This window comes from Eptatretus burgeri, chromosome 12, assembly GCF_056783735.1.
Source record: "Eptatretus burgeri isolate ZD-2024b chromosome 12, Ebu_testis_v1, whole genome shotgun sequence".
NCBI lineage: Eukaryota > Metazoa > Chordata > Myxini > Myxiniformes > Myxinidae > Eptatretus > Eptatretus burgeri.
The window spans coordinates 2,259,329-2,272,796 of NC_140972.1; the positions used below are offsets into that span (position 1 = coordinate 2,259,329).

Genomic DNA, 13,468 nt, shown 5'->3' on the forward strand with positions numbered 1-13,468 from the left:
CTGAAACGTGTTTACTCGATCCAGAAAAAAGTTCCTTGGTTACAAAATATTCATTGCCAAAATCAAATAAATAAATAAAAAATCACATTTGCCATTTTCAGGAATTCTTTTCCAACGTTTGTACTTCTTGTCCTGTCGAACAAGGGTATCAAGATTTCACCTGGATCGATATCCATCCATTACCCCGCCTGTTGTCCAGGTGACATTCCAACCTGCCAGGAACATGAACAATGCACGAGATACACGTATGTGTTTGTTTATATATATAAAATGTAATTGATAATGAATTTTAACCTCATATGTCACTGTTTCCTCCTGCATCCATTACATGTTGAAACGCTGGACAGTACGGGAACTCCGGCGGACCTCTGGTTAACCTGGTGAGTTATTTCAGTTGTTTGTGTTGTTTTATAAACCATTTTTTTACTGATTCTTCAGTTTAAAAACCAATCCAATTACTACAATTTCTACTTTAATGTCCCAATTATTATTCCTACTGTGTGGAATCAGCTGGGAAGAGTTTTTGGCTCAAGTCTTTCATGAAAAGTTTGGCCAGGCCTGAGGTTCAACTGAATGTGGCAGGAATTTGGAATTTGTGCCAGATGCTGACAATAACTCGTTTCTTCTTCGTCAGAGACACTGTAGGACCTTCAAGGTCCACAAAATAAATCTGGCAGACAGGACAGCCAACTTAGCATCCATCTGAGGGACGGCGCACTTTGTGATGGAATTCCCTAACTTCGATGCACTTCCTCGACTTGACAGCTCATAAGTGAGTGTGTTACCTATACACCATGCTGTTGGACAATTCTTGGTATCAATGTTGTGTATGTAATGTACACACCAAGTATTGGTACCTTGTTAATACGTTTTAGGTCCACAAAAAAAGAAGAAACATATTGAACTCTCAATAAACCTTTCCCTTTGAGTAAACATCTGGGGAATGCAAACTTGGCATAAATACATATATATTACCATCTATGAAATGAGGACTCGAGTCCACCCTGAATTTAATAAAGGTCACATATCCCTTGACCTTTTGCCTGAGGTCCTTGAGCGTTCCCCCTGGAAACTGCGAAAGACATCTGAACGGTATTTCCTGATAGTTGATTTAGCCTCGCGTCTTCGCCAAGATGCCGCGATGTTTCCACACCCTGCTCGAGCCCTGGCAAAAAAGCAGAGAAACAGATCCGTGTGAGAGAGCAGACCTGCACAACATAGAGTATAAAGTGACCTGAACACCTTTGCACACCGACACTTCTTTGGCGACTCGCTGATTTTCAACAAGCCAAGAATGTGTCTGGACAATTTGCTTCTGGATCGTTTTAATACTCAAACGTTGCTTCGGTTTCAACAAGCTCACCCTCCGCAAAAGCATTCTGAATCCTGAAACAAAAGTAACGTTTTGTTGTTCACGTGGTGATACGCTTTTCAATATCGAATGGAGGTCTTGATACCTACATCACAAGAGAATTTCCAACCCAACCGAATCATGTGATCTGTGCTTCTTGGACACGTTTAGCAGGCATTTGAAGCTCCTTTCAGCGGGGTTGCAAGCAATCACAAGATGAGCTGCAATTCCATCACTTTTGGCATAGCTTGGCAGAACCCTTAGAACAATGTACAGGTAGTGGACAAAAAAAATACATGAAACGCCACTGTAAAGTCACTTATTAGGAAATTGGGCTACCACATGCGGCCAGTATGGCCTGTATGCACCATGGCATGAAGTCCACCAGCATCTGGAATTCTGCACCATGGCACGAAGTCCACCAGCATCTGGAATTATTCACCATGGCAAGAAGTCCACCAGCATCTGGAATTATTCACCATGGCACGAAGTCCACCAGCATCTGGAATTATTCACCATGGCACGAAGTCCACCAGCATCTGGAATTATTCACCATGGCAAGAAGTCCACCAGCATCTGGAATTCTTCACCATGGCACGAAGTCCACCAGCATCTGGAATTATTCACCATGGCACGAAGTCCACCAGCATCTGGAATTATTCACCATGGCAAGAAGTCCACCAGCATCTGGAATTCTGCACCATGGCACGAAGTCCACCAGCATCTGGAATTCTGCACCATGGCAAGAAGTCCACCAGCATCTGGAATTCTTCACCATGGCACGAAGTCCACCAGCATCTGGAATTATTCACCATGGCAAGAAGTCCACCAGCATCTGGAATTATTCACCATGGCACGAAGTCCACCAGCATCTGGAATTCTTCACCATGGCACGAAGTCCACCAGCATCTGGAATTCTGCACCATGGCAAGAAGTCCACCAGCATCTGGAATTCTTCACCATGGCACGAAGTCCACCAGCATCTGGAATTATTCACCATGGCAAGAAGTCCACCAGCATCTGGAATTATTCACCATGGCACGAAGTCCACCAGCATCTGGAATTCTTCACCATGGCACGAAGTCCACCAGCATCTGGAATTCTGCACCATGGCAAGAAGTCCACCAGCATCTGGAATTCTTCACCATGGCACGAAGTCCACCAGCATCTGGACTTCTTCACCATGGCATGAAGTCCACCAGCATCTGGAATTCTGCAGGAGGGATGCAGAACCTCCTCCTCCTCCTTCGTGTGCAGCACAAGGCTGCAAGGAACATCATTGGCTGATTGCACGGCTGTGCCGCTGATGCAATACCTCTCTCTCTCTCTCTCTCTCTCTCTCTCTCTCTCTCTCTCTCTCTCTCTCTCTCTCTCTCTCTCTCTCTCTCTCTCTCTCTCTCTCTCTCTCTCTCTCTCTCTCTCTCTCTCGTGCAGCCTATGGCTGCTGGTTGCATCATTGGTTGGGACACAGCTATGTCGCTGGTGCAGTGTCCCCCTTACCAGTACACTGGTACTCATTTTGCCGACCTCGAAGGATGACAGGCTGAGTCAACCTCCTGGTGTATTTTAACTCAGCAGCCAACAGGGCTTGAACTCAGGACCCTAGGATCCCAAGCCGCCACCCTAACCACTAAGCCAACACCAGGCTTATGCAATACCCCTATTACCAATACACTGGTACTCATTTTTCTGACCTCAGAAGGATGACTGGCTAAATCAGCCTTTCCTGGTGTTAATTCAATGGCCTGACAGGGGCTTGAACTCAAGACCCAAGGATCTTAAGCCAGCCACCTAACGGTTAAGCCAACACCAAGCTGGATGCAGCACCATTCTTCAATGACAGTCAATCAACCCACACCTGTTTGTCGGAGGTGGAAAACGCCGTCTTCGGCGTCGTTCCAGAATATACCATAAATGCTCGCTTGGGTTCAGATCTGGTGACTGAGAAGGCCATGAAAGATGGATAACATGAGTGTCATGCTCATCAAACCATTGGGCTGGGGAAAAGCAGGAAGGGAAAGACAAACGAAAACACAGTACTAACAAGACAAAAAGTAAGAGGTAAACAAATTGACGAGCTGGGGTTGGGGGGAATAAGTCGCGCAGGACAAACACAACAAGGCTAACACGCTGCTAAAAGAAAGCAAAAACTCATCACCAAGGTTTTATCCTGTTGCAGCCATGCCAGCCATCAAAGGCAACTAGGACTGTGCAGCATTTTTATACATGACCCTAAGCATGTTGGGATGTTACACGTGGGCCACACCTGTGTGGGAGCCATTGCTTGGTGTCCCTCATTTACCTAGGTGTTTGCATTTTTTGTCCACTACCTGTAGCTTCCTGTCTCAGGGCAATATCACACAGTTTATTGGCAGCATTACATTAAATATTACATTCCTTATTTTCTCTTCGCTGTGTTCTAATACTCACGGAGGAGCTTGGAGATATGTTACATGTGGAACGAGGACATCAGGAACTGTAAGTGTACCTTTGCACGGGTCTGACAGGATGGTGCAGAGGCGGCATCCTTACATTTGAACCGTCTATTCTTGGTTATATTCCATACCAGACTATAAACTCTCGGACTGGTGCAGCACAGGCAAAGCATTGCATCACAAAACGTGCCGTCTGATGGACGTTAAGCTGGACGTCCCATCTGCTTGCATTACTTGATGGATGTTGAAGATCCCACGATTCGTTTCGCGAAGAGAAGGTGAGCTATCACCGGCATCCTGGACCATTTTGTATTTCTATCACCTTCAATTGAACGTCAGACCTGGCTATCCGCTTCATGAAAGACTTTGGCGGAGCGTAATGCTTTATGAGCCACTATATGGGATTCTTGGCAGAACTTGGCAGATTCTTTTTTTTTTTTTTTGGTAGATTCTTATGGGATTCTTGGCAGATTCTTTTTTTAGTTCATTATATGGGATTTGAAGCTGTCGTCCCTGCATCATGATCTAAGTAAGTCAGCTCGGAAGACCCTGCTGGCGAACCCTGAATGCATGTTATCTAAGCTATCACTGGTTCTCCATGGTGTTGCAGTACGTAACCAGAATCCTTCGTATGGATAATCATGGGACAATGTTAAAAACAGCCCGTCTTCCGTGCATACTACTGTTTGGCAGAGAACATGTATATCTGTGGATTTATTTATAATTAACTGTGTCTGTAGTGAAAGGCAGTGGTCGGGATTCGATCCGAAGGTTTACAAGCACCAGCTTTTCATTGCACACGTCTGTTGCACTTGTTTGATTTTTGGGTTTCAGGTCGACAGCACTCAAACGTGAAACAGTTTCTTAAGTAGAACGGCACTCAGTGGAGCACAGAGCTCCACCAGGCTGGACAGTTTACATTGTGATCTGGATCATGACCTGAACCAAAATCGAATCGATTTGTTTTTGTCACCCAATCAACTCATTCACCTCGTTTCATCATCACCCGCCCACGACCTTTTGAGATACGGTGCTATTATATATCGTTTTAGCCCTATCTCTCAATGGTGAAGAATCACTTAATTATCGGATCCGGATTTTCACCAAAATCGAATCAATTCTTCCTTGTCACACGTACACACAACATGTCCACCAAGTTTCATCCAAATCCGTCCACACATTTTTGAAATACTGTACTCACAGACAGACAGACGGACAGACAGGAGTGAAAACAACCTCCATCACCGTGGGATCTTCAACGTCCATCAACTAATACCGGCAGATGGGACGCCAATCGAGTATAAAACATTTTTTTATACTTTATAATGAGTTTCCACATATTACACACTTTATATACAAAAGTAAAGGTTATTGAGATACTACAAGGCAACACAGACAGGATAATGTCCAGAAAAAAAAATTCCACAGGTCAATAAAGACTGTGACAAAAGTATCCGTTTGTTAACACCAATTGAGGTTTTTATTTCTGATAAATGCTGTGCTTGGGGGGAGGGGGGGTCATGTTATTAGCTTATCTGGAATTGGAATTCCACTTGAGGTATTGTCATCGTCCGTCCGTCTCCTATAAACCGCTCGGTCAATCTGGCTTAAATTGGGCAGCAAAGGTTCCGTTCATGACTGGTAACGGGGATTGCAAAGCTCGTTCCGGTCACATGACTTGAAGTAGGTCAAAATGGCCGACTTAGTAAATGCCTTCAAAAATCTTCTTCTCCAGAACCACCAGTCAGAATGTCACCAAACATTAGGCCAAGGTAGGGATGTTAAATTGCGGAGGTCATGCCGATCAAGTGACCGGAAGTGTGTCAAAATGGCCGACTTCGTCAATTTTGGGGAAAATCACGTAAATTCCTTCGAAAATCTTCTTCTCCAGAACCACCAGTCAGAATGTCACCTCATTTGGGTTATAACATTAGGACAGGGTCCAGATAAGCTGCAGGTCCAGTGATCCGATTTTTTTATTTATAATTCAGTCCAATAGAATGTCCAGAAAACTCTGGTTCGATCGAACGAAAACAGAATCGAAAGCGAACATATTGTGGGGTTTCTGCCAAGTGTTGACGGTAAAAACATCAACACACATTGGCCTTCCCTTTGACTAACAACTTCTGAAACGGCGATTGCATGTTGAGTACTTGACAGGAAGTTGAGTCCTTGACAGGATGAATGTTGAGTGAAAATAGGATATTATGCTGAGAACGCACGACAATTGAACCACGGCTGCATTTGATCTCAGAGTTGGGTTCAGGTACAAGTTTATCGTCCGTGATTTTGGTTTTTTTTTTTAAATGTCTTTTTATTAATGCAATGTCGAGGTTCATATAAGAGCTAAGAAGTTTGGGGGAGTGAGTCCTGCCAGTAAAGCATGAATTAAACTGTTGAATACACCTCAAATCAGGGACATTGATCCATTTGGAAGTTTGGGGGAGTGAGATTGTCAGAACACCTGTGGTTTTTTAGTGGTGGTGAAATTGTCAGAACACCTGTTTTTTTAGTGTGGGTGAGATTGTCAGCACACCTGTTTTTAGTGTGGGTGAGATTGTGAGCACACCTGTTTTTGTAGTGTGGGTGAGATTGTCACCACACCTGTTTTTTAGTGTGGGTGAGATTGTCACCACACCTGTTTTTTTAGTGTGGGTGAGATTGTCAGCACACCTGTTTTTTAGTGTGGGTGAGATTGTCAGCACACCGGTTTTTTTAGTGGGGGTGAGATTGTCAGCACACCTGTTGTTTTTAGTGGGGGCGAGATTGTCAGCACACCTATTTTTTTTAGTGGGGGTGAGATTGTTAGCACACATGTGGTTTTTTTAGTGGGGGTGAGATTGTCAGCACACGTGGTTTTTTTAGTGGGGTGAGATTGTTAGCACACATGTGGTTTTTTTAGTGGGGGTGAGATTGTCAGCACACCTGTTGTTTTTAGTGGGGGCGAGATTGTCAGCACAACTGTTTTATTAGTGGGGGCTAGATTGTCAGCACACCTGTTGTTTTTAGTGGGGGCGAGATTGTCAGCACACCTGTTTTTAGTGGGGGTGAGATTGTCAGCACACCTGTTGTTTTTAGTGGGGGCGAGATTGTCAGCACAACTGTTTTATTAGTGGGGGCTAGATTGTCAGCACACCTGTTTTTTTAGTGGGGGTGAGATTGTTAGCACACATGTGGTTTTTTTAGTGGGGTGAGATTGTTGGCACACATGTGGTTTTTTTAGTGGGGGTGAGATTGTCAGCACACCTGTTTTATTAGTGGGGGCTAGATTGTCAGCACACCTGTTTTTTTAGTGGGGGTGAGATTGTTAGCACACATGTGGTTTTTTTAGTGGGGGTGAGATTGTCAGCACACATGTGTTTTTTTTTTAGTGGGGGCGAGATTGTCAGCACACCTGTTTTTTAGTGGGGGTGAGATTGTTAGCACACATGTGGTTTTTTTAGTGGGGGTGAGATTGTCAGCACAGCTGTTGTTTTTAGTGGGGGTGAGATTGTCAGCACACATGTGGTTTTTTTAGTGGGGGTGAGATTGTCAGCACAGCTGATTTTTTTTTCGTGGGGGTGAGATTGTCAGCACACCTGTTTTTTTAGTGGGGGTGAGATTGTCAGCACACCTGTTTTTTTAGTGGGGGTGAGATTGTGAGCACACCTGTTTTTTTAGTGGAGGTGAGATTGTTTGCACACCTGTTTTTTTAGTGGGGGTGAGATTGTTAGCACACCTGTTTTTTTAGTGGGGTTGAGATTGTCAGCACACCGGTTTTTGTTAGTGTGGGTGAAATTGTTAGCACACATGTTTTTTTTAGTGGGGGTGAGATTGTCAGCACATCTGTTTTTTTTGAGTGGGGATAAGATTGTCAGCACACCTGTTTTTTTAAGGGGGGGTGAGATTGTCAGCACACCGGTTTTTTTAGTGTGGGTGAGATTGTCAGCATACCTGTTTTTAGTGTGGGCGAGATTGTCAGCACACCTGTTTTTTTTAGTGGGGGTGAGATTGTCAGCACACTTGTTTTTTAGTGTGGGTGAGATTGTCAGCACACCGGTTTTTTAGTGGGGGTGAGATTGTCAGCACACCTGTTGTTTTTAGTGGGGGCGAGATTGTCAGCACACCTATTTTTTTATTGGGGGTGAGATTGTTAGCACACATGTGGTTTTTTTTAGTGGGGGTGAGATTGTCAGCACACATGTGGTTTTTTTAGTGGGGTGAGATTGTTAGCACACATGTGGTTTTTTTAGTGGGGGTGAGATTGTCAGCACACATGTGGTTTTTTTAGTGGGGTGAGATTGTTAGCACACATGTGGTTTTTTTAGTGGGAGTGAGATTGTCAGCACACCTGTTGTTTTTAGTGGGGGCGAGATTGTCAGCACACCTGTTTTATTAGTGGGGGCTAGATTGTCAGCACACCTGTTTTTTTAGTGGGGGTGAGATTGTTAGCACACATGTGGTTTTTTTAGTGGGGGTGAGATTGTCAGCACACATGTGTTTTTTTTTAGTGGGGTGAGATTGTCAGCACACATGTGGTTTTTTTAGTGGGGGTGAGATTGTCAGCACACCTGTTGTTTTTAGTGGGGGCGAGATTGTCAGCACACCTGTTGTTTTTAGTGGGGGTGAGATTGTCAGCACACATGTGGTTTTTTTTAGTGGGGGTGAGATTGTCAGCACACCTGTTGTTTTTAGTGGGGGCGAGATTGTCAGCACACCTGTTTTTTTAGTGGGGGTGAGATTGTTAGCACACATGTGGTTTTTTTAGTGGGGGTGAGATTGTCAGCACACCTGTTGTTTTTAGTGGGGGTGAGATTGTCAGCACACATGTGGTTTTTTTAGTGGGGGTGAGATTGTCAGCACACATGTGGTTTTTTTAGTGGGGGTGAGATTGTCAGCACAGCTGATTTTTTTTTCGTGGGGGTGGGATTGTCAGCACACATGTGGTTTTTTTTGGTGGGGGTGAAATTGTCAGCACAGCTGATTTTTTTTTAGTGGGGGTGAGATTGTCAGCACACCTGTTTTTTTAGTGGGGGTGAAATTGTCAGCACACCTGTTTTTTTAGTGGAGTTTAGATTGAAAGCACACCTGTTTTTTTAGTGGAGGTGAGATTGTTTGCACACCTGTTTTTTTAGTGGGGGTGAGATTGTTAGCACACCTGTTTTTTTAGTGGGGGTGAAATTGTCAGCACACCTGTTTTTTTAGTGGAGTTTAGATTGAAAGCACACCTGTTTTTTTTAGTGGAGGTGAGATTGTTTGCACACCTGTTTTTTTTAGTGGGGGTGAGATTGTTAGCACACCTGTTTTTTTAGTGGGGTTGAGATTGTCAGCACACCGGTTTTTGTTAGTGTGGGTGAAATTGTTAGCACACATGTTTTTTTTAGTGGGGGTGAGATTGCCAGCACACCTGTTTTTTTTGAGTGGGGATAAGATTGTCAGCACACCTGTTTTTTTAGGGGGGGTGAGATTGTCAGCACACCGGTTTTTTTTAGTGGGGGTGAGATTGTCAGCACACCGGTTTTTTTTAGTGGGGGTGAGATTGTTCGCACACCGGTTTTTTTAGTGGGGGTGAGATTGTTAGCACACCGGTTTTTTTTAGTGGGGGTCAGATTGTTAGCACACCGGTTTTTTTTAGTGGGGGTGAGATTGTCAGCACACCGGTTTTTTTAGTGGGGGTGAGATTATTAGCACACCTGTTTTTTTTAGTGGGGGTGAGATTGTCAGCACACCGGTTTTTTTAGTGGGGATGAGATTGTTAGCACACCTGTTTTTTTGTGGGGGTGAAATTGTCAGCACACCTGTTTTTTTAGTGGGGGTGAGATTGTTAGCACACCTGTTTTTTTTAGTGGAGGTGAGATTGTCAGCATGCCTGTTTTTTGAGTGGGGGTGAGATTGTTAGCACACCTGTTTTATTTAGTGGGGGTGAGATTGTCAGCACACGTGTTTTTTTTAGTGGGGGTGAGATTGTCAGCACACGTGTTTTTTTTAGTGGGGGTGAGATTGTCAGCACACCTGTTTTTTTTGAGTGGGGATGAGATTGTTTGCACACCTGTTTTTTTAGTGGGGGTGAGATTGTCAGCACACTGGTTTTTTTTTTTTTTAGTGGGGGTGAGATTGTTTGCACACCTGTTTTTTCGTGGGGGTGAGATTGTCAGCACACTGGTTTGTTTTAGTGGGGGTGAGATTGTCAGCACACCGGTTTTTTTAGTGGGGGTGAGATTGTTCACACACCGGTTTTTTTTAGTGGGGGTGAGATTGTTAGCACACCGGTTTGTTTTAGTGGGGGTGAGATTGTCAGCACACCGGTTTTTTTTAGTGAGGGTGAGATTGTTCACACACCGGTTTTTTTTAGTGGGGGTGAGATTGTTAGCACACCGGTTTTTTCGTGGGGGTGAGATTGTCAGCACACTGGTTTTTTTTTTTAGTGGGGGTGAGATTGTTTGCACACCTGTTTTTTTTAGTGGGGGTGAAATTATCAGCACACCTGGTTATTTTTTAGTGGGGGTGAGATTGTCAGCACAACTGGTTTTTTTTAGTGTGGGTGAGATTGTCAGCACACCTGTTTTTTTTAGTGGGGGTGAAATTGTCGCACACCTGTTTTTTTAGTGGGGGCTAGATTGTCAGCACACCCGTTTTTTTCGTGAGGGTGAGATTGTCAGCACACCTGGTTCTTTTTTGTGGGGGTGAGATTGTCAGCACACCTGTTTTTTTAGTGGGGGTGAGATTGTCACACACCTGCGTTTTTTGGGGGAGGCAAGATTGTCAGCATGTTTGTGGTTTTTTTTTTTTTGTCGGCACACCTTTTTTCTGCGTGGGTGAGATTGTTGGCACACCTTTTTTGGTGGAGTGAGATTGTTGGCACACCTGTTCTTATTTTTAAACCACGCTCTTCCATGTTATGTTACAACTTCATCCTATTTAAACAAGCCGATTAAAAATGAACCCAAACTCACTCTGCGATGCTTCACGCTGGGCAGGTATCGCTGTGGGAACTCACGCTGCGGGGACAGGTATCGCGATGGGAACTCACGTTGCGGGGACAGGTATTGCTATGGAAACTCATGCTGCAGGGACAGATATTGCCATGGGAACTCACGTTGCGGCGACAGGTATCGCCATGGGAACTCACGCTGCGGGGACAGGTATCGCTATGAGAACTCAGGCTGTGGCTTCCTGCTGTTCCTGGGTTGAAAACGCAGCTGACTTGCACCTCAAGGACAGTCCCTGTGTGCAAGGTGCACACCCCAAACCCCTTATTTTCTTGAAAAACAAAAGTTTGCCTTGTACGGTACATGGGGATTTACGGTATACTGAACCGTCGCATGTGTTACCTTAAAATATCTTGAATTTGAAGAAAGATTCAAGTGAAGGCAATCTGATGAGACCAGATGAACATGTACTGCCTCTGATACTCAGGGTTATACTAAGGAACCTAAACCACGTGTGAGTGCGACAATCATGAAAACGTGCACTTCATGAGTTTCAGAAGTACGTTTACGCCGGTTCGTTTTGGCCTGGTTGATGCGAACAATGGATGCAACCTGATGGAATGTCATCAGGATTCCTTAACTTGGATTTTCATGCTGAAAGTCAGGCATTGGGTGTTTACTGTGAGGGTTCGGGATAGTCATGCATTATTTATGGTTTTCTTTCTTTGGAGGTGGGGGGGCGATTATTGGTGAGCAACCACACTCCCCCACCCAGGATTGACGGCCCTGCCTCAAATGACCTTTCCCTATGAATTTTCCTGAATGAACGTAATATTCAAGTTTATTTAGTATCACACATTGAATCCATTCTGTCCATCCTGCGTCTTCTTCCCACAACCCTCATTGTCCAGCTCTCGACATCTATTTTGTCCTCCAACCCTTCTGTGAGCATTTCCTCCCTCTCTTTCTCCTGTTCCTTTTGTTCTGTTGCATCGTGATCTGTTCAGTGTTCCATCTCTTCCAGAAGCCTTGACTTTGTGTATCAAAAATAAATAAATAAACATTTCATGAACGGGTACTTCATGTGGACGACGCTTTCTCTCCGTAGGACGGTGAAGTGATTGGCATCAATACACTGAAGGTCACTGCTGGCATATCCTTTGCCATTCCCTCTGACCGCATCCGTGAATTCCTGCTAAAGTCGAACAGTCGGAAAATCAGAGGTACTCGAGCCACGTCAGCTTTCACCTTCATTTGAGTAGCTGCCATTCCACCACATTGTCCAAAAGAGTACTGTCTACTATGGAGTGGTTCAACAGAGTGTGTTATTGTTTCTGATGAACCACTGAGCACGTTTTGTGAACGATTACATGTTCACTGTTCACAAACACGAAACAAGCATTTAGGTTTTAAATACGCTCCGGTACCACGTGACCTGTTATAGGATCCGTGATTCGACATTATGACATCACAAAAAATGAAGTGAAAGCCTTTTTACATTTACAAAGGTTTCAGAGTGAGAAATCTCACTTGTATTCCGTTCCTTTCAGGGAAATCACCCACCGCCGGGATACACATGACACGGCCTCAAAACTACTCACCCACGGACAGGATACACGTGACACGGCCTCAAAACCACTCACCACCGCTGGGATACACATGACACGGCCTCAAAACTATTCACCCACCGCTGGGATACACATGACACGGCCTCAAAACTACTCACCCACCGCTGGATACACGTGACACAGCCTCAAAACCACTCACCCACCGCCGGGATACACGTGACACGGCCTCAAAACCACTCACCCACCGCCGGGATACACGTGACACGATCTCAAAACCACTCACCCACCGCCGGGATACACGTGACACGGCCTCAAAACCACTCACCCACCGCCGGGATACACATGACACAGCCTCAAAACCACTCACCCACCGCCGGGATACACATGACACGGCCTCAAAACTACTCACCCAAGGACAGGATACACATGACACGGCCTCAAAACTATTCACCCACCGCTGGGATACACATGACACGGCCTCAAAATGACTCACCCACGGACAGGATACACGTGACATGGCCTCCACACCACTCACCCACCGCTGGGATACACATGACACGGCCTCAAAACTACTCACCCACCGCTGGGATACACGTGACACGGCCTCAAAACTACTCACCCACCGCTGGGATACACATGACGGCCTCAAAACTACTCACCCACCGCTGGGATACACGTGACACGGCCTCAAAACCACTCACCCACCGCTGGGATACACATGACACGGCCTCAAAACTACTCACCCACCGCTGGGATACACATGACACGATCTCAAAACCACTCACCCACCGCCGGGATACACGTGACACGGCCTCAAAACCACTCACCCACCGCCGGGATACACGTGACACGGCCTCAAAACCACTCACCCACCGCCGGGATACACATGACACAGCCTCAAAACCACTCACCCACCGCCGGGATACACGTGACACGGCTTCAACACTACTCACCCACCGCCGGGATACACATGACACGGCCTCAAAACTACTCACCCAAGGACAGGATACACATGATACGGCCTCAAAACTACTCACCCACCGCCGGGATACACGTGACACGGCCTCAAAACTATTCACCCACCGCCAGGATACACGTGACACGGCTTCAACACTACTCACCCACCGCCGGGATACACGTAACACGGCCTCAAAACGACTCATCCACCGCCGGGATACACATGACACGGCCTCAAAACTACTCACC

At 45.5% G+C, this 13,468-nt stretch overlaps 2 protein-coding genes across 7 annotated transcripts in view; one reads left to right on the plus strand and one right to left on the minus strand.

Annotated features, from left to right (window-relative positions):
- LOC147014981 (serine protease HTRA1-like) overlaps positions 1-13,468 on the plus strand; it is a 50,773-nt gene that overhangs the window by 28,945 nt on the left and 8,360 nt on the right. For all 3 annotated transcript variants that reach the window (XM_085849251.1, XM_085849249.1, XM_085849250.1), the window contains 2 exons: positions 348-380; positions 11,803-11,917. In XM_085849251.1, the coding sequence (XP_085705377.1) occupies positions 348-380; positions 11,803-11,917 (148 nt within the window). The remainder of the gene's footprint in view (positions 1-347; positions 381-11,802; positions 11,918-13,468) is intronic.
- The window catches only part of LOC147014982 (uncharacterized), a 49,079-nt gene that overhangs the window by 20,767 nt on the left and 14,844 nt on the right, over positions 1-13,468 (minus strand). For 2 of the 4 annotated variants that reach the window (XR_015050179.1, XR_015050180.1), the window contains exon 3: positions 1,037-1,165. The exons of the other annotated variants lie outside the window; for them this stretch is intronic. The gene's annotated coding sequence lies outside the window, so the exon portion shown is untranslated. The remainder of the gene's footprint in view (positions 1-1,036; positions 1,166-13,468) is intronic. 4 annotated transcript variants of the gene reach the window in all.